This window comes from Antennarius striatus, chromosome 13 (genome assembly GCF_040054535.1).
Source record: "Antennarius striatus isolate MH-2024 chromosome 13, ASM4005453v1, whole genome shotgun sequence".
Taxonomy (NCBI): domain Eukaryota; kingdom Metazoa; phylum Chordata; class Actinopteri; order Lophiiformes; family Antennariidae; genus Antennarius; species Antennarius striatus.
Genome location: NC_090788.1, coordinates 6,473,605 through 6,500,726, shown reverse-complemented (window position 1 = coordinate 6,500,726; position 27,122 = coordinate 6,473,605). Strand labels below are relative to the sequence as shown.

The 27,122-nt window shown below is 40.1% G+C and overlaps 1 protein-coding gene across 1 annotated transcript in view; it reads left to right on the top strand.

Moving 5' to 3' along the window:
• Positions 1-27,122, top strand: part of gabra3 (gamma-aminobutyric acid type A receptor subunit alpha3) — an 83,692-nt gene that overhangs the window by 17,971 nt on the left and 38,599 nt on the right. Inside the window, exons 2-3 of the mRNA XM_068331793.1 lie at positions 7,806-7,909; positions 23,619-23,740. Of these exons, the coding sequence (XP_068187894.1) occupies positions 7,824-7,909; positions 23,619-23,740 (208 nt within the window). The 5' untranslated portion in view covers positions 7,806-7,823. The remainder of the gene's footprint in view (positions 1-7,805; positions 7,910-23,618; positions 23,741-27,122) is intronic.

The following is a 27,122-nucleotide window of genomic DNA, read 5'->3' as shown; positions in this document are numbered from 1 at the left end:
CAGCTCTGAGCCCCTTCTTGTTCGCTATGGTGATGGACAGGCTGACAGACGAGGTTAGACAGGAATCTCCATGGACTATGATGTTTGCAGATGACATTATGATCTGCAGTGAGAGCAGGGAACAGGTGGAGGAGAAGCTAGAGAGGTGGAGGTTTGTCCTGGACAGTAGAGGAATGAAGGTTAGCCACAGTAAGACAGAGTACATGTGTGTGAATGAGAGGGACCCAAGTGGAAGAGTGAGGTTACAGGGAGAAGAGATCAAGAATGTGGAGGATTTTAAGTACTTAGGGTCAACAGCCCAGAGCAATGGAGAGTGTGGAAAAGAGGTGAAGAAACGTGTACAGGCAGGATGGAACGGGTGGAGGAAAGTGTCAGGTGTGATGTGTGATAGAAGAGTTTCAGCTAAAATGAAAGGAAAGGTGTACAAAACTGTGTTGAGACCAGCGATGTTGTTTGGTCTAGAGACAGTGTCACTGAGGAAAAGACAGGAGACAGAGCTGGAGGTAGCAGAGATGAAGATGCTGAGGTTCTCTCTGGGAGTGACCAGGAAGGATAGGATCAGGAATGAGTACATCAGAGGGACAGCACATGTCAGAGGTTTTGGAGATAAAGTCAGAGAGGCCAGACTGAGATGGTTTGGACATGTCCAGAGGAGAGATAGTGAATATATTGGTAGAAGGATGCTGAGTTTTGAACTGCCAGGCAGGAGGCCTAGAGGAAGACCAAAGAGGAGGTTTATGGATGATTCGCTGTGGCGACCCCTGAAGGGAAAAGCTGAAAGGAGAAGATTTTAATATATTTATTTAAGGAAAATGCATTAAAGTATACAGTAATTAATTTATATCGTAAATACTGTCATGATTTCTGGTTATGTTAGATCAGCAAAGAAGGCCTTGGTGGCCCTTACCGCCCACAACTGAATGTCACAGCTGTACATTCTGCTTTTTGTTGTGGTATTTTCTTTAACTATGCATGAACCTTTCTGGTCGTACAACTGCATTGATCTCCCAAATAATTTGTGGATGCAGATAAAATTTATTGGACAAAATTATTCCTGTACAAAATTATTGCATATTAATAACCTGTCCTCCACTCTGATCCATAACTGGTAGCTTTCTCTCTGTACCCCCCTCACAAGTAACCGACAGGACAGGGCGAGCCTCAGAGCTATATTCTGTGCTAGTTTAAGCTGAGACAGATCTCGCGTACTTGTACTCGAATAGACTGCTGAGTTGTAATCAAGGTGAGATGATATTATTGCCGTACTGCCAGAAATTTAGAAGCATGGGTAGGAAGAGAGGAACACCCTGCAGTGGTATTCCTCTATCTATTGTCTTAATAGTATTATCAATATGTTTCCCCCCTGTTGGTTGCATATTGGCTGTGATACCAGCAGCTTCACCTCTCTGACATGTTCAATATCTGAAAGTCAACTTTATTGGTGAAATTTCTGACCTTAAATATTTTTTAGGAGAAATCTGTTCCCACATGCTTCATCAAGTAGTTGCAGTCCAGCGTATTCCTTTATCCCCTGAAGAATATAGTTTATCATCAGTAAATACAGTAAACATTTAGGTGAGGTAGTTCTGGTGTCCAGTTCTTCCCATTGTAAGCCAGTTCAGTCCCCCCTCCGAGCAGGCAGAGACTTTGCTCCAGCTGTAGTCATAATCCACTTAGGAAGTGCAGATTTTGTCACAGTATGAAGTGAGATATTAATTTCCACTTCATGTGGGTCCCCGCTTCTCTGGCCATGTAATGTTATTGTTCTGTATTCCATCAGCTCAGCTTTAGCAAATAGTCCATTTGACATTTGAAGTACTTTATTTGATCTCATGGTGAGGAATGATATTTAAATGAAGCATTGCTGTTGAAATGATCTGTTGACTTGTACCATCACTGCTAAGTGAATACTTTCTAAATTATAAATTGATGGCTGTGGCTGCAGCCATGAGTCTCAGCCTAAAAGCTGAAACTCATTGCAATATACAACCCCGCCATTGAGGGCATGTAGGGTTACCCTTGTCTGTTTGGTTTCTGTGTCCTCAGACACTCATTTTCTTTTTAGTTTTGCTTTATCTTTTCAGAATAATGTTGAAATTACAGAAATTACTCGACTGCCTGAAGTGATGATTTTTTTCATATCCCCATACATCTTAAAACTTAAAATTGTTATTCAGACTGAACGTGTGGCCTTTTTCTTTTTTTCTTCCATTATTTTGAAATACTTTTGAAATCTAAATATAAACACAATCATGTTTGTCGCCAAAAGGACTAACAGAACGTGAGGTATCAACAGAGAAGGTTTGCAATCTAAACTGTGCAGGCATTGAGCTGCAACCGGTGTAACAAGGCCTGAGGTAATACATGAGCACAGGTGGTGAGTGCTAGAGAAGGTATTGCTCTTCACCAAGAATCCTTGATGAACTGTGACAGGTTCCTCCTCCAAGCCAGACACCCTGTCCCCGGCTCAACAGCTGCTTTCCAGTTCTTTGCTTCTTTTTTTTATCCATCATGTCTACATAGTATATGCAGTTCTGCAGGAGTTTGGTGATGTGTGTCTCTAATTCTAACAGTTGTACTAGTTTAACTCATTATTCTATTTACTGGATCAGATGTCTTCCTCCCAGCAGCGTACTAAACAGTTTTTCCGTGACAATTGACTGATTACCGTATATTTCTCACTACAACAATGTGTGGTTCGAGCAGGGAAATGCATTAGTGTATTTTCTCTGTTACACTCTTTCATTTAGAACTAATATAGGAATAATTGATTTTCTTCCTGCAAAGGAAATACACTGTGAATAACTCTTAAACTGTGGACTTTTCTGAGTTATTGTTGTAGTAGTTATTTTGTCAACGCTTTTCCTTGAGTTTACTGTTAAAGTCTGGGAACACACTCAGTTCTATATTGTGTAGTTAACAGATTTTATAAATGGGGATCAAATATTGCAGACTCAGCACCATCTTCAGAGAATTACCAATACGTTTGAGCAAACTTGCTGAACTGAGTAAGCATTATAGATCTCGACCATCTTCGCAGGCGCGACCTGTTGAAGGCTCGTAGTGATATTGAATCAAAGTGTGAGCCAAATCAACTTCATCCAAACGCAAAAGGGGTTTCATAAATACAGCTAACAAACAATCCTTGCTTCTACGTGTGAAAACGGTGATAGAGCAATGGGTAGAAGTGGGTAATACAGCCCAAGGAGTGATCATATACGACGCAATCCACCCCCCGCCCAGGAAGCTATCAGGATTTAATGGAAATGGGACGTCGGTGGGTTTAAATATTACACCGTGTAAATCTTGCTGTCTGCTTTTTGTTTTTGTTTTATCATGTTTCTTGCTACAGCACAACCTTGATGAAAGATTATGTTTGTCAGGTATGAAGTTACTCTGGCTGTCACTCGTCTAGTAGACCACGTTCTTATCCAAGCACTTATAATTAAATAAATAAATAAATTCAAGTGTCTGGCTCATTTTACAATCTAGATTTCTGTTTTTTCCCTCTCTGCTGTCAGGTGTGTTTAAACACGCAGCAGGAGAGAAGTCCAAATTCAAATCGCTTTAAAAATAACTCCATCTGGTGTAATGTTTCCATTAATTTCTTTATGCTAATGATGTGCCCCTGTGTATTTGCTGTACATTTTCCCATCTGTATAAATGTGAGCTATAAATGAAAGCGAGCTTTATCCAACTGTAGAATTGGCAATACCAGCATGTAAAACAGATCGGTCTTTAGGTTCCTGTCAAGTTTAGCGTCAAAGAAAACATTTGTCAAGTCATTTCGTCTGTCATTTGGAGGGCATTAAATAAAGTTGACTTAATTAAACTGGACTACTGAAGCCCTTTGAGCAGTTTTATAAGTCTCTTTGTTCCTTTCATCACCTCAGAATAGTCGACTTATTCACTGAACATTTGTCAGCCAAACATTGGCACAGCAAGATGAAAATGACAACACAGAATTTATCTTTCTTCTGCCCTAAAACCAGCAACAGGGGCTCAGTGTCATCTGGCGCCGCGTGCGTGATGGATCCCCTGTGCTTTCATTACACGTCTGTGTGGAATGAACCTGTTTCATAACAAATCATCACCGGTGAAACATAATTGTCAGGAGTCCTAATATAAACAGGTTCTCCTGGCAGCCTGATGCATTGATCATTTTTGTAGTGATGAGGCTTAATGATCATTTTAATGCACTGTCCCAAAAAAGAGAGACAAATGGTCCTCTCATTAGATCTACTGGTGCATCTTATGCAGGCCATACTTGTGCACATGTTCCCACATCTAGCACAGCTTAGGCATCACTTCACTGCCAACACAGACATTGTCCCAGTTGTGGTTATTACCTGAAATAGGTTATGTTTTGCCTGCGTTGGTTTGTTTGTTTGTCTGTTTGTCTTATCAAGTCTGTTGTTGAGGTTGTTGAGCCCCAGGGAACCGTAAAGCAACTTCATTCAATGGATGACTTCTCCTGCTTTCCTCATCTCTCAGAGGTTAATACATGATGTTTTTCAGCCTTGTCCTTTTCTTCTCTTTGTTTTTATTTGACACAAGAAAAATGTATTTTTATGATAAGCAATCTGGATGACAAAGTTTATTCTAAGGTATGTCAGCGCAGAAAGGACTCACTGACCTGACACACTGATATATTGAAGGTAACATTAATGGTGCAGCGACATTCTTTTTGCACTTGCAGTTAAATTGCCAAAGATCACTGGGAGACGCTCGGTGTATGACAGTCACATTTAAAAACATAGGTGACAGGATTTAAGGCTATTTATAGTTTAACAGCCATGACTACATACCTAAAGAGTGGTGTCCTAACTTCAATAATTACTGGAGCCATCATTGGCTGATGATGATGAGATCCTCTGCTTGAACTATTGGTATAAAAAGCATCATAAACTTTTAAACTTACATTCATCTAAGGCTGTAAATGACAGTCAAACTGAAAATAAAGGAGATGCTGAATTGTCCCAAACTGACATCTTACCAAGAGGAAACAACGCAGACCATGCCACTTCTTATCTTTCCAGTTACTATCTTTATTGTTCGACACATCACTCTGCATCATCCTCCAGTCACATTATTCAGCACATCTGCATCAAAGGCATTTATAGCCATTAAAGTCTGTCATATGCAGCCCCATTACATAGTCTTTTTTTCCCTAGGAAAAAAAAAAAATGACTGACACTAGAATCACAAACAAATGTTAGAAGATTGGTAAAACGCAGAGTGCTTCTTCTCTACTGTCACCTTAGGCAAGCTATTTTTAATTTGCCAACAAAAGCACCATGTCTTTCTTTCCTTCCTTCACATTTAAGATCAATCCAAGCTGCAGGGACTACTGAGCCCCAAATTTGCATGACAGGTATTGGTAAATCAGGTGCAGAATAGCAGAAGGCGGCCAGCAGCCCGTCTTTTATTACCTATTTATCTTGTTGAGCAGAATAGATTTGTTGACTAAGCATTCTGGGTGATTTTTCACTCTACCTCTAATTGGTGTTGTGTTAAGGAGACATGCATTCGGTAAATAAAACAGGGATTCTATAGTTTATAGACGAAATGATGAGAACAATTTAACTCTTTACTGCAATTATCTTTGATGTTTAGATCGCATTAGTGTTGATATCTGCGGCGCATCTTTTAACTGAAGACCCATCCTCCCTTCCAGCTATAACCCACCATGGTACCCAGTAATAAATGACCACGAGGTTATGACTGAACCTTGGGGCACACTAGAGTCAGCCTGTTTCTAAAAGATTGATTTCATTCGGGTTATTTAGATCCTTAAAGATGACACATATGTGAAGATGATCCCCATGTGAGTGGATATGACTTAAATTGAGGCCAAAATGAGTCAGGAAATCAGCGCCGCAATTTTCAGATGGACGTTATTAGAGAAGGAAATGATATCTTTGACTCCAAAGGGCACCCTGCAGCATTTTATGGGGCGTATAAAGCCTTTAAATGGATAAAGAACCAGAATTAGTTTTAACATAAATTACGGACAGAAAAATAAAAAAGGAAGGAAGGAAGGAAAGAAAGAAAGAGGGAAGGAATCTAACTATCCACCTGCTGGCTGCTGGATTTGCTCAGGCGGGGGTCTGACGGGGTGGGGTCACTACATGCTTTTGTCAGTAGGAATATCAAAGCTGTTGCGAGCTGAGGGTCGTGTCTCGAAGGCTATCACCCCTCCAGGTTTTCATCTCCAACTTGAATATTGTGTTGCATCATGTGGGTCACACCCTACCTCAGAAGTCGCATCATTCTTCACACACATGAGGCACTGTAAAATAATTGGCTGCTTATTCTCACTCCCCTATCGGTGCAAAGACTTAGATGTGGCTCATGATTTCACATTTTTTGTTCAGCTACAAAAACAAAACAAAAAAAGAAACACAAACAGCACCATTAAAGTGAGCTGTTCCATTAAAGTGATTCACCCCTGAGACGTCACCAGCGTCATACAGAACTATGGCCACATTGAACACTAACCCGAAGTGCATGTTTGTATCTGTTCATATGTTTCCTCCTGTTGTAATGATCAGTCCTCTGCAGCAGCACAATGAATACTGATTCCCCCTCAGGAAAAAAAGAGTTTGATCTTCACTTCACATGGTGGTAATAAAAGGGGCTGTATCTCGCACAAAAAAAAAAAAAAAAAGCACAATGAAATCCTTTTAAGTGCAACACAGCTGCTGCATGTGTGCACGCTCAAGTGGCCATGTAACTGCACTCTCTTGGCTTTCTCTCCCTCATTTTCCTAATGAATTTAGACTGCATTCATTGGAGTGCTCTCCATTTTCTGAGTGCATCCATTTTTAATGAGAGGTCATTTAAGCTTTTTTGTTAAAATAATCACCAATAATTATTAGAACAGAAGAGGAGACTGTGTACTGCTGCATGATGTGTTTATTCCCCATTTATGTGATGTCATAGTGTTTGTTGAAATTGTTTTGTGCGCTGCTCAAAGGAGCTCTCATGATTCTAAACACTGTAATAGATTATGTATGAATAAATGAATGTAACAGAACTCACATATATTCATTTGGATTTGATTTGGGGTTATTTAGGTGGATTGACACATATTTAAGAATTCAGTTTGAGGTATAAGCTTAATTATTCAGGCCACATCTGTGATTGGAAAAAAAAAAAACATCTTTCAGTCCGGGATTGTTCAAAAAGTATTAGCACAGAGAAGAAAATCTCTCCTGCGGTGAGACTCTTTGTTAACCACTGTTTTTTAATGAGCAGATCATTTCCTCCAGCATCAGCAGCATTAAGATAGTGATGACCAGAGAACAGCCGAAGTCCAGATCTCACTGACGAGAAGAAACCACCGCGGTGCCAGTCAGCTGACTGACACATGAAGTGTGATCTGATCGCATGTGAAAAGTGATACATACGAATGTAACGACTGTTTGGGTCAGGGTGGACGGACAGATGATGATGTGTGATGAATTATACAAAGCGTGAGCGTAGCACGAGTCAGGATCTTCTCTTCCCATGTTGTGTGTTAGAAACCCCCCACCCCCACCCAGTCTGAGTCTCTTGAATGTGTTTTGATCTGTGTGGCATCCTACAAAGAAATATGATGGTTTGACAGCCTCCTGTCATCGTGAATAAAAATGTCAGTTTATCACTCTGAGGTCAAGCAGAATCATCGATCGTATCGATCAAGGGGTTGAGGAGGGAGCTGTGCGGGGATTGCATGATTAGAAATCAATTCTTTGCTAACTTAATTTGATAAATTCCTTCACATCCATCTGACTTGGCTTCATCTGTTCCTCCTCCTGCAGGTGTCGTCTGGAACTGATATGGCTGCTGTACTTTGGAAGCCTAAATCAGTCGACGTGTGCGTGCTGATCGTTCTCCTGCTCCTCAACCTCCTTCCTGAAGCCAGGTACGACGATCCACTGAATGTCGCTCCTCAATCTCGGCCTCCGTTTGATATTTATTGTCTTCCTTCCTCTTAATCCATTTCGCCACCATCCCCCCACCACCTTGTCTCTCCTGTTGATATCCTGTTCATGTGCTTTGTATAATAACTGTATTAATCAGGCTCACCGCTGTAGCAGACAGTATAATCTAACCCTGTGGTTCTTTTTCCTGTAATGTGTTATCGCGCAGCTTGATAGTCTCGGCTTTGACTGTCAGTTTTGCAAATGAAATAAACATTTATAGTGATATTTTCTCCTGCGTTAGCAAACACCTTTGGCACTCAAAGTCTTTCTGGTCAACTCTGTGACTTATACATTTTCTGGCAAGGGTGGAAATAGAACCTGGGCCACCTTGTCCTGAATTGCACTGTTTATGTTTGCTCTTATTCTGTCTAAGCGTGACTTATCCTGTCTCCTGCACTGGTAGAATTTCCACTGACTGGTGAATTAATTTGCATTGTGCCGCACACACCATGATTGTCCATTCACAGCATTTTTACTCCTGCATCATGGGCATATTTTTCAGTTTGTGTGTTTAGAGTCAGCAAAATAAAAAAATAAAATTGAAAGAGAGAGAGAGAAAGAAAGAAGAAAGGGGGAGAGAGACTCGGTGATGGCTAAGAGTCACTCTCATCACTCTTCTTATAAATTCAAGTGAAAACGCTGGCGTGCGTTGCTACGTTGGCATCAGTGATAAGGTAGGATGTTAAAGCAGGTATGCGTAAACCACTTTAAGCGTCAGCACCTGAGTGAAGGTTCACTGGCGCTGGACGAAGGTAGGGTCAGCAAAGGAATCAGAACTCTGTGACTGGGATTGGCCAAGTTTCCTTTGTCTTTGTGACACTTGGCTCTTCTTGCTCATTATGACCATACTGTGCTTGTAATGATGTATATTTAATGAAACTGTCACACTAGCCAGCTCCAGCAACACCCGTGACCCATAAAGGTAGTGGCCAAAGCTTGCAGGCGAATACTTGATACGCCTTACTGTGTCTTTCTCAAGGGTGTGAAATATTTGGTTCATCATCAATTCAAGTAAGGTTGTTCTGCATTCTTTGGGCTACATCCCTTTAAGTCTTTGAGGTTCAATGCTTAAGAGATATTTTAGGCACTTAATTTGCCCCATTTATGGAAGAACCCTCATCATCATGTTCCTGTGATCCAACTCCATGACAAACTGGTTTGCCAGTTTTGCATGTAAAAGACCCTAAAGTGATTTATATTGAATTAAATCTTTTCCCACTTTAATAAGCTGGAATGATGGTTTAGATTCAGTTCTAGATTTACCCACAGCTCAAACCTTTCCTCTTTTCATCGAAACAAAGAGAGATTTGAACAATGCACAATGTCACAATGTTGATGTTTCTGTACTCGGCCTTCACCAAACAGCAAAAACATGTCTTTGTGCAAAGGGAGGAAAAATATTAAAAATGGAAAAATAAAATTCCATTTCGTGTGTGTGTGTGTGTGTGTGTGTGTGTGTGTGTGTGTGTGTTAAAAAAATGGAACTTAAAGTATGTCATTGGTTCAGTTATACAGGAAAGCCAGGAAAGACGATTGCAGGTTAGAGCATTATGGGTATTAGTATACAGGAAGTTAATAAATAATGATATCAATCATCAGAAGGGATTCTCAGTTGCTTAATAATGGAAAATGTATGAAGTCTTGACGTATTCAGGGATAGAAAATCATCACCACACCCTTTCCTTCATGGCAGTCAATGCAATCCATTATTCATGGCTGCGACATGTGGTGAGGATTTTCAGAAATCTTTCTGCAATTACTTGAGACCTGATGTAGTGCCCCTATGCAAAACCCTTTGACTACATGTTTTACCTATTTTATCTCATCCTAAATGAGGTTTTAGCTGATTTCAGCGGAAATGCCATTACGTGCTCGCCCTCAGAAAAGTCCAAACCCCAAGCAAAAATGGAATTTGTCTTGAAATTTGCATGTGAAATGTATTAACCGTCCATCCTGGTATGAAACTAATCCCCAGAACACCGGGACACTCACGTTCCCATAGTGTGCGAGTTTCACCGGAACCATTTCTCTAAGAGCCGCCACCTCCCTGATGCCCACCGATGCTATCGGCTCACCAAATCGGCTTTACTACAGTTGAGGCAGGAGACTTTTCTAATGGATTAAGGTGTAACAGACACATCCGCTAAATAAGGATCAGTCATTCAGCACACCACAAAATATACTCCAATTCTGCACATTGAAGAATGAGTGTGATTAAGCTATTTTTCCCTGGAATCCATGTATTACATATAAATGAGCCGGCTGTTTATGGCCTCTTCAATCCATCAGCGCGCCTCACATCCCGCCAACACCCCCCCACACACACCCCCACCCCTCCTTCAGACAACACTTAACAGGCGTGGACACTCCGATCATCTCGTTGTCTGTTTTGTTTGTTGTCTGTTACCAAGCTGCCGAATGACTTGGCACATAATCAATGGCTATAAGGATGAGAGTGCAGTATGTACACTTTGTCTATGAAATGGCTGTGAAGTTCCTCGGCCTCCACCTCCGCTTTCTCGCCCCAATTCACATGAATTATTCACAGCGTGGCAGAGAGGGGCATCACTTTGAGATGTGACCTGGTCAACAGATAACATTCTGCTTCTGTAGCTTGTCAAGGTTAATGTGCCAGAGGTCTGGACAAAGGTAATGTATTCATGGCGGAGCCACTTTGTTGATTGAAGGTCCAAAGAAAGAGTTTCTACTTGAAGGTAAAAGAAAATAAAGTCAAAGGTTCACAGAGTTCAAATCACATTAAAGAACATTCTCGGTGGACGTCTACATCCTGCATTCGTTTACTGATGATAAAACTATGATTCTCTGATTGAGAAATCCAGCTGGATCTTGCATTATTATGAGTTGGCCCATCAGATGTGATATAATTTCCCCGCTGAGGACATGGATGGATTCCATAGACTTTACACTTGTTTCACTAGTCATGAAGCAGCAACACCGGCCAAGTTCCTGTCATATTAATCTACAGTCTTGAAGAATTACATGTACGTACAATCAGTCTAAGTACAATAGGTCAGAGCGGACACAGGATTTTCAAAATCTAATGGATGCTTAAAATGGATGGCGGCGGTACTAAATTTAACAATTGACCTTGGTTTTGTTTTATTAATGTATGATTTGCGTAAAACGCTAAAAATAGATTTTTGTCTGATCTCATTTCAGTCTGATCTGTTTCATGCGTGTTCAGCTGTCAAAAGCGTTCAACTAGATTCAAAACAAATGAATTAATAAAAGCAAGTTGTCAATTTGGTCCTTTTTCTAGTGTTTTATGTTTCTCACTTACTTTCAAGTATTCTATTTGCTACATAAAACCCTTCTCGAAAAGACTATTGCGATTTAGTGTTGGTGATAAACGCTGTGAAAATTGAATTGCATCTGTCCCTGAAACAAATAAACAATAATTAAATAAATATAGTTGCTAGACAAAGTGCTTCGGGGAAACTTGATGTCTAATGGAATGGACAGGTTCCTATCTGCTATCATGCTAATAGCATCAGCAGTAGTGTGTGAAACCACCTTCTTGCAACAGCCCAAGTACTTCAAAAAATCTCATTGAACTGCGCCCTAATTACTTTTGAGGTTCTATCAATTTTTTATTGATTGAGTGAGCGTCTGGCCAATGATCTTCAAAGTGACCAATTAGCAGACAGCCCCAACAGGCATGAATCAAACAGGGGCTGGTGTAGATTTCCCTGAAGGCATCTACACAATGGCAGACCAGCCAATCTTGGAAATGTGCAGAATGGACCCACAAGATTTAATTTAATCCATTACTCAAGCTGTATCTTTAGATGTTGTTGTTGTTATGCTGTTTATTTCAAGGACTATTGTCTACAATCCTTCCAATGCATCCCATATCCCTCGTCACCAGCATCATCCTCCCCCGATTCCTTCTGGTGCTGAACCAGTGTCTGATGAAACACGATGAAAAAGCCCCTTCAGTACGGATTAAAAGCCTTACACCTAATGTGCCTCTGAGCCCTGACTGACTTAAACTGTAGTGAACAAAGAGTTTGTAATGACTTTTCTTGGACAACATAGATATGCAATTAAATAACTTCCATTACAGAGCTGTAAATAAACTTCTTTTTTTTGCTCTTGGCAAAACAAGGCTGATCTGTGATTTGTTTTTATTTACATCATAACTAACTCTGTGAAACTAAAACCACTCAAGGCTGCAAAGTTTGATTTATGGTCAGAAACATGCAAGAAAGAAGTCGAGGACAAAGAAAATAACAAATGCATATAGAGACTGTGCGTTAATGTGAATAACAAACACACGTCAGCTGTGCTGCATGTTTTATCAACAGAAAAGATCAGACTCCTTCGTCTGTTTGTGAAATAGCTTTTAGGGGAACTGACTGATTAATAATTACTGAAGGTCTGGTGGGTCTAATTCTCCATATGCTTTCTGAACACAAATGTTTGCAGGACAGACTCATTCTCTATGAAGACATGTAAAGTAGCTTCATGCTTACATTAAATATTAAACTATTAAACTGATATCATTTAGTCTGCAAAGCCAGCCTGTCCATTTTAATGCTGGTGTTGCATAATGAATTGTCAGGATGCACTGGTGTTTTAATGGTAATAGGTGCGTTGATGGTTTCTGTTTGTTAATTCTGTTGGTTCAGGTCCTCTACAGCTTGACCCTCTCACGTTTGTTTGGTTTATGGCTTATGAGAATGAATGCAGCAGCACAAAAGACAAATCAAACATTGTCCGGAGCAAGATGAGTGCAAACCAAGCAGTAGGCCAAACTGAAGTAGCCAAATCCCAGGCTGTATGTTCTGGACAAACACAAATTCAGTCTTTTTGGCTCAGAGCTGGACTTAAAGTAGAATGGGTGTGTAAGCATTTTGTTCTAACTGTGATAAAACATGTAAAACAAAAACACAGGGACCCGAATCATTAAATGTCCTTGCTTTATTGTTGAGGGTCGTTGAAAGCAGCATACCAAGTATCCACCATTACTCATACTTTTATATCATAGAGAAATGAAAAGTGGTAATTATTTCCCCCATGTTTTGTGGGAAAGCATAAAAAGCTCACATCCTGCTGGAGAAAATAATGTGCTGTGTTTATATTTTGTTCTTAAACTGTGCATGAATATTCAAATATCTGAAAGAACCTCTGGATGGTTTCACTACCCGGTTTCATCAGGCAGCAGTGGTGGCATTATGTCATGTTAACATAGCGGCCAAACAGCAGGAAATTGTTTGGGAACAGTTAAACTTAATGAGCAAGGGCAGAAGATGATGCAGCAGACATTAAACCTGGGTACTGTTATTTTTCCTTAAGCACTGGCTGAGTCCAATGTTTAAGTACGTGTTAATACTGTGTCTTATAGATTACTTTAAAAAACACAACTGTGTAAACTGGCACAATGAATACTTTTGTATGCAGATTACAGGCCCATCATTTCTTTTCCTTACTGTTAGTCATTTCGGCCATTTAGGATCATATCTCATTCACGCTGCTCGGTAGGAAGCCATTGTTCCTCAGGCTCTCCACCAGCCACTAATGAATGCCAGCAGGGCTGCTGCTAGATTCCACTGTGATAGCACTTCCCTCACAGTTTTTGTTGTACCTATTGCTCCAACAGCTTTTTCAAAGGAGTCACAAGAAGAGGTGTGATGTGAGAAAGCGCGTTGTCATGGAGGTGTCATTGTTTACCTTTTTTCAAGACACGGAAGTACATTCATAACAAGCTCTTGTTAGCAATGGCATCGTATGGAAAATGCATACAAATTGCATTTACAAACGCTATTACCATATACCTACAGAAAGAAAAAAGAGGCATCAGTATGAGAAGTAGGACAGTGAAATCTATTGAAATAATGTACGCCCACACAGCCGCGCGCTATCACATTTATCAAGAGAGATTTAAAGTGATTAAAAGGGATTATCTCGTGTAATTTTTTTTTTGTGCTTCTGCAGATTGTTTCACTTGTGGGCTCGCAACCCCATCCTTTCATTAGTGACGTGGAAATTATTTTCCCTTTTCCAATGATGCATTGGTAATATGTAATTATATGCAACCCCAATTTTGCACATTTTGGTAAACTTTGCAGACTCGTATTTAACTAAATTACAAATTACATTGTCTTGAATTTATTCCCTGGTCAAGTCAGAATGTGGAAGGTCATCTTAAATGTCCTAAAAGTTACTATGTGGGCTATTTTTTACACTGAAACCCACATTGACAAATGTATTCTAACAGACAAGTGATGTGCAGACATTCTACAGAATGAGAAATATTAAGATCTCCTCATGACTTGGAAATGTTGTCATTTACTGCTGGCATCAGCTAAAAAAGTGCCAGAGAAATTAAGCTGTAAGGAACACAAGGATCAGTGAGGGAGTGGGAACATGTGTCACTGAGATGGAAGACAAAGGAAAGATAATACTGCTGACAAGAATGCAGGTAATGAGAAAGAAGAGCTCTATTATTTGCAGCCTCTTGTTCCACAGATGCAAATGCTATGATGGGATGAGCCAGATGGGGGGACGCATATGTCGATTCTAAAATCTTTTGAGATGCTGTTGTATGTCTTTTACCTGTGGCTTCGTGATCAGTAAATCAAGGGACTTTAGGTAATAAAAAAAAAAAAAAAGAACATCTGCAAAATCCCTTGTCGGGATAGAGAGTATATTAGGTGTGAGCAGCCAGGCCTGGTAAAATAAACTCAACACATCCTGTTTGATGTATTGGTTCCTCTTCCCCTCCTCCTTTGGCAGCAGTCAGAATTTATTCCATAGAAACCGTAATGAGATTTGGATTTTTTTTTTAAAAATAGATAATGCCACTCTCAACGTCATCAGCTCCTGGGTTGTTTTTAATCTAGCTTTCCTTTGGTGAAATGGGAAGTTATTTACTGTCTGGACTCAGCAGTGGTTCTTGTGTTCTTCAATAAAAAATAACCCTATCATTTTAAGAGTGACGTTTTTGCGGCATTGCATAGCATGGAGCGCTATGGCATGCTTACAGTTATAAATTATCTCTTTGTAGCAGCTGATGCAGGTGATTGCTCTTTTGTAATCCCGGTAGATATCAGTGCTGCATGTGACACAAGCTCCGGCTTTCTTCCAGAAATGCCTCGGAAAATAGGTTGGTGTCACAAGCGTTGATATCGCATGTTTCAGATCATATCTGTGTTAGATAATTTCCTTCTGCTGCAGGGGAGGTCTTGTCCTATCCGGCATATTTCATTTGTGTTTCCACACAATGTGTGTTTCCTTTCACTAATGGATACACGTATGTGGGATCTGCACATTGAGCGTGAATTGGATGCTCACAAATAGCTATAACAAATGATGAATTTGTAAATTTCTCCCATATATACATACAGATAGATATATATATAGATAGATAGATAGATAGATAGATAGATAGATAGATAGATAGATAGATAGATAGATAGATAGATAGATAGATAGATAGATAGATAGATAGATAGATAGATAGATAGATAGATAGATAGATAGATAGATAGATAGATAGATAGATAGATAGATGGATTTTGGAGCGTAAACAGATAATGGAAAGACATTTCCTGGCCCACTTTCTCTATGTAGCAAATTAAAGCTTGTTGAAGATCAATGTCAACAAGACAGAGGGAAACCGTTAAAATCAAAGATCAAGCAAGGCAGAGGCTTTTACATTGAAGGACCTAGGAACTGAGAATGTGTGTGGAAGTATTTTGAATGTGAACTGAATTGAAAGAGGTGTGTTTGAAAGTTTTGAAGCTGTTTTACTAACAGCTGGAAAACGCACCAACTCACACTTTGCTTTATTCTCTCAGCAGATCTCAGTTTGGGAGAATTTCAATACAATACTTGGAAATTTATGTTATTTCTCAGCAGATGGCAGAAATCTCAGACACACATACACACACTGCACACACACACACACACACACTACACACACACACACACACACACACACACACACACACTACGCACACACACACACACACACATTTCCGTAGCCTCACGAAAGAAAACTATGCAGAGCTGAGGCTGCGAAGTGCCACCAGAATTTATTGACCCTGCCTCCACAGTCTGTCCAAGCTTGTGTCCTTTTTTTCTTAACACCATTAAGTACAGGATATAGTATTGCAGTGTTGGTAGTACCACCTGGAAACATGCCAAATGCTTTATTTTCCTCCCTTTCTTCCAATGTCTGGACTCACTGTCTTCGACAGACAGTTTCCATCGTTTGGCTTCTAACGGTTATCAAGGAGGTCAAGGAGGTTTGCTCAAACTGGAGGTGTTAAATGGATGCTTGGGAAGAAGAGCTGGCCAGGGTTGTAATTATTTTTGAACTATTGACAACCTTTTCCCCAAGTTGGCAGTCGTTTTCATGGTTTCTGAGGAAAGAAAGCCAATGCAAATACCAAGCAGTGCCTGAAACAGCGTTTTCTCTCAAGTCAATGCAAACCTATAAAAGCAGTCAAGAATAAATATTCCCAGTGGACACAGGACCTAAACATGTGTTACACAGTTACACTCAGTGGTTTGGGGAATTTGTTCAAATTGTCCCTATAATGCCTCCCTTGAGGAGTGTGTCAGGCATGGAGAAGCAGGGGAAAGGCCCCTGGGGGTGACCCAGAACATGCTGGTGGGACTCCAGCACAGCCAGCAGGAGCAGAGCTGGAAATCCTAAAGGAAGAGCTGGAGGAAACACTTGCGGGAATGTTGCAGGTGTTTTATCATAAATCAAATCATTGAATGTCTTTTATGATAACGGTTCAAGTTGAACTATTGTGTCTGAGATCTCATTTTAATCCGTCAAGAACTACATGTGATTCATTCTGGACTCAAAAAGTGAAAATGCCCATGAAAAGCTAACATAAAGATTATTTAACACGTTTTCAATTTCATCAATCACATTTCCTTTTGCAAATTCCAGTTTCCACAAATTAGAAAAATAATTCTTAGTCTAACTTTTCATGAATTGTAGATGTGTTTGTCCCAAAAGATACCCAGCACCCCCCACCCCCAATCACCACCACCACCACTCTACCCCTCCAGTGCATATTATCTGCTGGAAACAGGCAAGTAGAAGACAGGAAAAAGAAGCAGGAAACTGAAAATCAGTCATATTGTCATGGTTTTGAATTATGCAAGCCATTTGTTAGCAAGAGACAATATGCTAGATAATGCGCTGCTGCGTAACATTATCAATATATTGTTTGGAAAATGTATGAGGGAGTATCTGGTCAGGGAGATTAGTCATGTGGCAAAGGTTAACTCATTCATGAATTCAACCCTGGAATTTATGATTTCTTTATCAAGAACGAGCTAATTTATCCCTCATGCATTCTCCATACATGGCGGGAAGCGATCACAGGAACATGGAATTAATTATTCTTTACCACATACATTTATAAACAGTCAAGAACAGTAATCAGCTTCCAATGTATTCAGAAGGCGCCTCGCTAATCCCCTCCATTTGATTCTGGTCACCCCCAGCACTCAGCGGCTGGACGTTTCCGAGAGCCTGTCGTCTGCATATTGTAGTGGTTCGCCGATAATAACACTCATAAGACACCCGAGCGTCGTGCATCACTCCGGACGGGGTGACACGCCATGGAGAGCGAAAGGAAGTAGTGGAGTAAGGAGGCCACAGTATTTCCTGAAGTGCCTACTTTAAATTCAAAATGAATTAGAAGCAGCAGCCAAATGTTTGTTGGCATGGTGATGAATCAGAGACCGTTTGATAAAAGAGGCGAACAAACACGTCAACAAGATGCATTTCAAATGTACTACTCTGATTTAACCTCGCGCTAACATCGTCAACAGTCAGGAGTGGAATTTAAATGAAAACCCAAGCAGCAGAGAGATGTCATCTCTTATAATCAATCTGTTCTTTCTTGTCACTGGTGCTGACTATACCCACAATGCAACAGTGATGTTTCATGTTTCAGCAAAAGCCGAGTCAGGATCTGCTGTTGAACATTAATCTGCTTTTTTTCCCCAAGATGATACCAAAAATTTTCATCTTTCCAGCAGCAAAATACTTCTTTAATCACACGTTTTCCCTCTTGGAGTCTGATGTGAAGGATTTAGTGGCACCTAGCTGTGACACTGCAGACTGCGCCAAGTGAACGGCCCTCTTTTTACCCTCCTCCCCCAAACATGATGGGGAATCGAAACTGGTCGGACAAAAGAGACAAAAGTTACAGTCCAGTACTATAAAGTAACAAAAACATGTTATGTTCCGTTGCAATAGATCCCCCAAATTCTTCATACTCATGTTCTAATAGGTCGCCTTTCCTGCCAACCTTTTCTCTGCCCCCTTCTCAAAGCTCATTTCTTGAGCTCTTTATTAAATGTGTGGCCTGCTGAGTGTAAGCTGCAGAGCGGATTGAATCAATTGTTTCAAGCTGCTTCAAATATTCAACATCAGGGACTTGTCTGACCTTTACCACATTTGCATTCTTAAACTGTAACTTTCACCGCTGCTACCTTTCCCCTTAAGTCCATGTTCCATCACTCTCTCAGTTCCTGAAGCTCATTTATCACACGCTGCCTCCCAAACAGCTTTGATTACTGTTAAATTCCCTCCGGCTTTTCCACTCACTCTTCCTCTCCGCGCCTCCTGGCTGGCAACAGGACCTCCACTGCCCAGAGATACCACCACTACATCTCACGACCAAGGCTGCAATCATTCACCTGTCAGGCCGGTTCTGTGCACCAATCTTGGATCAGATCCAGTCCTCAGTAGATGCCCGTTCCACTAACTTAGACTTTTCAGCCCACACACATTTTTCACTCTGGCCTAAACAGACTCTCCTATAACAGATCATGACACTTTATCACTTCCACAAGAGAATCTGGCCTCGTCATGATCTGCAGCACCCGGGAACATCATGGTAAAAAAAAGGACTGCAACATCTCGAAAACTTGAAAATCAAAGAAATTTATCGGTTGCTTTGTGTGACTTTCTGTAATTTTTGGACCCTGTTTGCACCATAAAATCGGGGATATTTGTACACAAGTTTAATATTTAATAATGTTTTATGTGTTTTTTGTCTCATCTTTGGGTAAGAGGAGAGTTCTCTTCATTTCAACTGAAGAATAGTGCAGAAATGGGACTGAGCAATAATTAAAGCGATGGCTTCTACAGAAAGCAGTCAATTAACAAACACTGACTCTGCAGGGTGACATTTAAGCTCAATATGCGTGGACTTCTGAAGGAATACAAATCACGTGAAGCTAAAAGTACACATTTAATTTGATTTTGTCCTTATGTTGCAGACATGGAAGTTGTTTCTGCTTTATACAGCTAATACCCCCAACATAATGCTGTTATTAAATGTCTCTGCAGGTGAACAATTTGAGGCATTAACATAACAGAGCTTTCCAGCACAATGTAAATATTTGATCAGTTTTCAACAAAAATCCATTTTCTGTTTGCCGTCCACTCAGTCAAACCTGCCATGGGCTCATACTGTGAACTATTTCCTGTTTCATTAACTTTGAGACGTTGGATGTAAAGTGTGGTTGTGATTTTTGTGTCACCAAAGTGTGAAGTGTGACTTTTCAATATGGTACTTTTTAAATGTCAACCGTTCTCTCTCACAAAAAAAAAAGATAAAATGTGTTTGATTCCTTTAGGCTACTAGTGACCCTGTGCCAAACATCCAATCAGCAATCACTTCACCAACAAGTTTCAGCAACACTTAAACTACATGGAATAATGATGGTAGATTTTTTGCTGAATCACAAAATATTTACAGATTAATCTCTGTTTGGCAGTGTGACTTGACTAGACTACTTACAGATTGGGATTGCTATTATTGATGACATCACCTCATGGATATTTTCCAGAATTTTACCAGATAAGTTTAAGTTTTACTAAATATAACTCAGCACGTGATCAAATGCGTTCTTTCAACTGTGGGAATGCAACGTCATAAAGACCACACAGAAAAATACAATCTGACACCCAGAAGTGGGTGAAGATGAACATCATTGATATTCCGCTGCTGCTGCTGCGACTCTAACGAATGCAAAATATGTGGCATTTAGCATCACACTGAAATGAGAGCAGACATGCCGTCGAGCACGAGGGTAACTTAATAAAACATCATCCACATTTACCTTTTCTCCTTCCTCCACAAAGACCTGTAAAAAAGAAACCAATCAATTCTGTTCCAATTGCTGAACCAGTTGTTTGGTTCAGCAATTTGTTGCCTTTATACCTTTTTTTCTGTAATTCTGAATAGCTGAGGAATATATCAACTGTTCTATCCTTATTTCCTTTTGTATTAGGTATTTATAAGCATTTATTGAGACTGTGTGAATAATAATGGGGACTGAGGACGTCAAATAAACGGCTGGCTCGATCATAAAACTGACGTTTTAACAGAATTGTGTCAAATTCACAGGGAATGTCCCATTTCTCTGTCCTCATCAGGGAATTTAAACAGCTGGCTGAGACTGGAAGACATTTGTGTGAGTTGTGCCGGGGGATGGGGGGGGGGCGCCTCATGCCTTAGTAAGGCACACAGATGCTGCACCACGCAAGCACTTTGTTTTTCTGAAGTGGATCTTTCGATGTGGAGCAGAAAATGGTTTCTCTAACGCAACCGAGGGTTTCTTATTAATTTTTGAGATTGTACTGGTGTTGCCAGAGAGGCCGCCATTCATGTTAAGTGAGAATTTAACTATTACAGTTAAACCGGTCCTGGATCTTTCCAGAGCTTTTTGGATTTGGTGGTTTTTGACACGTCGTAGCAGCCTCGAACATGTGTACCTGTCGTTTGTAGAAGAGGCATGAATGAAAATCTACAAATAGTCTTTCAAATATTTATGAGTACACTGAGGCACTGTCATATTTTATCATATTTTTCAGAGCTTAATTATACAGTTAGGTAACCATTTGACAAGTGGAATATATCAAGCTGTGCCGCACTCGATGAAGTGCAAATCATGAGCTTAGTGTTAAAAGACTCAGTGGAGTGCACTTAAAGGAAACCAAGCACCTAAGATCTGACATCATCTGGTTAATCATTAGTGCTTTCTTGAGAAGTTTGTTCGGTCCTTATTAGCCATGTCTCTGAGGACATTGCATGAGGTCGATGAGCGCTCCTGAACGAGACGGTCTCCAAGAAGAACTTCATCCGTCATATAGCCTTTTGTGTCACAAAGCGCTGCACTCTTTGCTTAGCAACATTGAACTTTGGAGTGGTTGGTTGATGAGTAGTCACCGGTAAATTTGGTAGCAGAAGTTATGATGTAGTAGTAGTAGTAGTAGTAATAGGAGGATTACTACTATACTACTATAGTAGTTCTATAGTATAGCAGTAATAGTAGTAGTAGTAGTTGTTGTTATATAGTATAGTAATAGTAGTAGGAGTAGTAATAGGAGTAGTACTACTAGTAGTGGTAATAGTAGTTGTAATATGGTAGTAGTTGTAATATAGTATAGTAGTAGTAATAGTGATAGGAGTAGTAATAGTGGTTGTAATACTAGTAATAGTAGTAGTATAGTAGGAGTTATTATATAGTATAGCAGTAGAAATACTGGTTGCAGTAAAAGCTGTAGTGAGATAAAAAAAAATTGTTGTGATTGCAAGAAGTAATAAATGAAGGCACATTCAATCAAAATAAAAGTTAAATAATAATGAACAATAATAAAGTTGTTCAGAATTGAAGATGCTTTTCCTTCTCTCACAATATTTTTTGTGGAAAAAGAAGGTTCCTGTGGATTTTTCTCATATCTGGGAAAGAAATCCTCAGTTTTAGGACATACAGTATGTGAAGGGGATGGCCTTGACGTGACACATTCTGTCCACAAACTGAAACACGGATTCTCGCCTCACCTATGGTTACCATGGTGACATCAACTTTGATACTCCAGCAAACAGTCCTTGAGCAGCCGATGCATCCGTAAAAAGTTGAACAAGAGCAGTGTTTCGATGAGAAAGTTATTTGAAAACAATTGGAAGTTGTGATCGATTCTTTCTTCCACATAATAGGTTCACGTCGAGTTACCGCTCTGAGAAGTTGGAAGTTCGCACACAGTCCTCTGCAGCTCTCTCAAACAGCTCATTCAGCTCCCCTCTTATTCTGTCATTCAGAAGTCGTAAAGGCAGCTTGCAGTTAGGTTTCATTTTGTAGCTGCAGTCGGAAATATAATCACAGTGTAAAGAATGTAAACACACATCGCTGAGAAAATGTTATCAACATGAATTTATGATGGATGTTTGAATGCACTTTTAATCAAGGCGCTTTGAATCCAGGAACAACAGTGATCATCAAAAATGAAAATTATTGAGTAGATTGACCTTAAAAATGGGATTTTACTTTCTGAAAATTTGAAGTCTTCTAAAGAGATGAGTCACTGGTTAGTCCTCCAGCGTTCTTGTCCTCCAGCCGAACGAGCATCTAAATGTGATCATCGGTACCGGGGCAGATGAACGTCCCTCTAGTTATTGGGCTGCTGCTAATGCTGCTTTCACAACTTTGTTTGCTTCATAAATCTCAATGTCCTGGTTTATTAAGCCATGCACCACTGAACCATGAGGGAGTTGTGTTTTTTAATTGATATTTATCTCTTACCCACAAACGTTCACATAATAGCCACTTAGCTAGGCTGAAGTCATTTGTACAAATGTCAGAATGATGATGTGTTTGCCAAGAGAATGAGGTAATCTCTTTTTTTGTCCATTTCAAACCAATTTAATTGCTTTTATTATACACGCTTTAACTTCAGCTAGAAAAACCAGCAGTGTAGCAGATGAGTTTGTAGATTCGATGAAACAAAATTCAGGTTACTCGTCAAATATTAAACTTAACAGCGTGCTGCTGCATGTATGATGACACATCAGGACACAGGCCGCCTGTTGACAGAGACTACTTGGATATTATAGGTCAGCTCCTCAGAGGATTGAAGTTTAATTAAATACAGTACTCATTAACTCATCAGTGTTAGTGAGTGGCCTTTTCATCTCGCCACAATATTGTTCTCAAGGGGATTATTAAGCGTAAATGAGTAACCAGTGGCTGATGAGCAAATGATGAATTATCTAGCAAAATTTTCCATTTGCTTATTGGAAAATAATTCATTACTGTAAATTCACTGTATGTGTGTGTGTGTGTGTGTGTGTGTGCGTGTGTGTGTGTGTGTGTGTGTGTGTGTGTGTGTGTGTGTGTGTGTGTGTGTGTGTGTGTGTGTGTGACTCATTAATAAGATCATTCATTTATCACATATTAATTAATATTGGATAAATATTCATGTAGTTGTCGATGCTACCCTGAGATTATAAATTAAGTGAATTGTTAAACAGGAAGATGAAAGTTCTTCACACAACCGGTTAACATATTGTGATTTTTTTTTTTTCTTTTAATTAAATGTTTGAGTTTGTGAACAGAATCAACTTTCATTGCAAAATGATTTATTCTCACTGGAATCATTTACATTCAAATTGTATCTGTTGTTTTTAATCCATAAATCATTCCTTATATTAATTAATACTTTCATCATTTAAGCCTGTATGTCCAGGATTAGAAGTGGAACAGGGGATCGGCAGATCAATAGAGTGATAAATTTGTAATTCACGGTTTAGTTTTGTTTTTCTGTTGACTCTACCTTCCTCTCTCCGTTTCTGACTGCAGGGCTGTCGTTGGACACAGAGAGCCACTGCCTGATGATAGCAAAGACAATATTACTATTTTCACCCGAATCCTAGACAGGCTGTTGGATGGATACGACAACAGGCTACGTCCCGGGCTGGGAGGTAAGCAACGCTGCATGTGAGATAAACATCTGCACACAAGACTCTTCATTCTCATGTAATAACTGTCATAACTATCAGGCACTAAAATTAATATTGTTTTACAGTTTTTTGCTTTTTATTTCTACTGGATAATATGTTTTTCTTTTTTTTGCGTTCATCTGATGCGCCGTTTAAGTCACTTTAAAATTCTGTATAAACACTGAGGAGCAAATTTCTACTGCTTACTTTTACTAATCCCACTATCTGCCTCATCTAAATGATGAATCATATTCTAGCCCATGCACTCCCATAGAGATCTGCAGCCTAGTAAAATTATTCATATTAGCTACTGTATGACACAAATACCTAAAGGACAGCCGACAGCAACAGAGAGAAGAATAGCAAAGGTAAGACTGGATTAGGAGATCATGACAAAAGAGTTAATGGCTCTAATTAGCTGATACGAGGAAGCAGGAGAAGTGTAGGTGTGATGTAAATGACAGATAAGAATGGTCTTCTTGATTGAAGTTATGCTACGTTTCATTTCAATCAGCAGAGACGAGAGAAAAAGGCAAATATGGATGCTTATTATAACAGGTAAGATGTAAAAAAGAGAGTATTCTCATCGAATCTTCAGGGAGATTGTGACTGAAGAGTATCTGCCCCGAGCAGCACTAAAAGATAAATCCCCTATTAGAGTCCAGACCCTGGTGGAAGTGGGGGCTGATCACTCTGCTGGGACTGATGAGGCTGGTAAAATGATGAACTGGTGATTTTGCCGGGTGATATGGAGAGGTTTGGGCCACAGTGAAAACCGTATTTATAAAAGGCAGAAAGATGAAAGTCTTCTTTAATTAACTTTCGTGAGAGTTTCAGTTAGGAGTGATTAGTATGGCTATTTTATTGATATGTGCACAGTAAGTACGATCAAATCAATATTAAGTCTTTGGTGGTTAAATTTCATCATGACAGCCCTTAAAAATATGCTTCAATTCACACAAACTCTTACAAATTATGTTTACCCTCACTGCATATGGCTAGTAACACTGATTTTTGCAATGAGGCTCATTTTCATCAAAAGAGTCTAATTTTGTGCCTAATGTTTCACTTAATTTAAATATGTGCAATCAGCGGCAGAGCACTCAAATGCTATTTGTTTGGCAGCACACATAGAGATATATTCACCTTGTGCCCTAAAGTCGCATCGTTATTTTTGCATTATTTGTGCAAGTTAAGTGGCCCGCAAAGCCATTTAGTGGCTGAATCAATTCACTCTAGTCAGTGGTGCCTGCTAGTAGAAAAAATAAAATGTCATATAACCTTCACCAATGTCATTATTTCTTACATTCTAGAATTAATTGTAGAATATTTCTATTTCAACAGAACGGGGGGGGAAACCTCCAACCTCTTTGCCAGCTGACCTGAAATTCTTTTCCTGCAACAGCCACCATTAAAATTGTGCTCTTTGTAACCCTATTTCCTAGCCAGGGGATATTAGGAGACATAGTAGTACCTGATACACACAGCACCAGACGCACAATCAAGTCAGGTCAATTTGAGCACAAAATCTTCTGTCCCTTGGGTAAAGTCTTTTGTTCAATCATGACCAAATGGCAAATAAGCACATATGTCAGTTGAAATCCCCCCGTGCCATGTCATCCAAATATTCACCCTCAGAGGAGAAGACGCTGCATAACAGCAAGCCCACATGCTCAAACAGGCTTTGCCATTTCTCAGTCAGCCAGCTGGAATGGTCATTTCTGCTCTACTGCTCGCCACTGAAGCCACGAGCGTCGCTACCAGGCTCCAGAACCAGCAGACAAGATGACCTGGACTCTGTGACAGCAACCAGAGAGGAAGCAGGCACAAGACATTAATGTCATATTCTGCTCAGTGCAAAGGTTCACATCTCCCAGGGCAAGGAGACGGTTAGGTCTGAACAACTGGGTCTTTTGTGCTGCAATAACGGGATGTGCAAACCTGTGGTGGTGCAGTGAAACGTAGAAGGAACTGGTAGAAGCCACCATAATAAGCCATTCTGATTGGTTATAAGATTAGCACATACGTATTTACAAAGAAAAAAAGCTGTTAGCAAGCATCTTTTTGCTCTACTTCGTTTGAAGTGAACGCACCTTACATACAGTCTACATATCACCAAGACAACGTTTCCATTAGTTGAATTCTTCAGGCTCGGTCAGAAGATGTGCAGTTTATTTCTTAAACTCATCAACTAACCTGCGATTAAGTGTTTGCCAAGTTAAACCATTTCCATCCTCTCTCTTGGATGGCTTGATCCATCCGTGGCACTGATCTCTTTTTACCCGGTCCCTCTTACTTTAGGGTAGGAAAGCAAATCATGAACTGAATTTTTTACTGTTTGATGTCCAAAAGTGCCTGCACACTGACGCCTCTCGCAGTCATCCGAAAGGAAACACATTTGAAAAGTGTTTGCTGAGGGAACGACTCCATGTTTTTCAGAAGAGCCTGATCTGATACGTTTTTGTGTCTGTTTGAAAATACAAGCAAAGCTATAAACAATCAAGACGTCCAAATCCAACAAGAAAAGCCACATCTGAACGGAATAGCAGGCGTTTTGTGCTGCAGACTGATCTACTATTCCTTCATTTAATTTGTCAAAATATGTAATGAATAATTACAAGATGTTGGATCGTGTTCTACAGACTTTTTTTCTTGAATAAAGCTGCAAAACTTGCTACCAATCGACCTGGAAACAGATACTCTAGTTGGCCATTCTCATTCAGTGTTAGCAGCTTCTACATGTGCAAGACCCAGATTGCCAATCTTTCTCCCGTTGGCCACCCCCTGCCCTCCCCAGCCACCGTCTTGCTGAGACACGGTCATGTGGGACCGTCTCAGACAAGCAGATTGGATAGAAACTGGGAAAAACCATTTAATTTCATTTTCGGCATCTATTAGCTTTGCCGTATGCTCTAGTGCATTGTTGTAAACAAAAAGGGGGCAACTCATTTTGTTACCCTGCCTGTGCCTGCCATGCAAACTGCTGACTTGGTGTTGTGATAATCACATATTTGTAAGAGCTATTTGTGTCACAGGAATGATTAATGTGGGAGTAGATCGTCTCTCTCTGGGGGGCCTTTTGCTAAAGGATTGGAGATTTCACCTGTGGGTGGTCACTTAGATCTGGGGCGCGGTTACAGACGAGGATCTATTCAATTTTGGAGAAAGGGCTCATCAGTCTACCCGTTGAACCTCTGGGAGCAGCTATTTGTCTCACTATTGGCCCGAGGGCCTGTTTTACACATCGGCCCGGAGGAGCTGATTCATCCCAGTGTGGAGGGCTGTTTTTGATCTGTCTTGACTTTCAACTTCATGCCTTTCTTATCGCTTTATCTGAATTATTGAAGTGTGTAGAAACTTAATA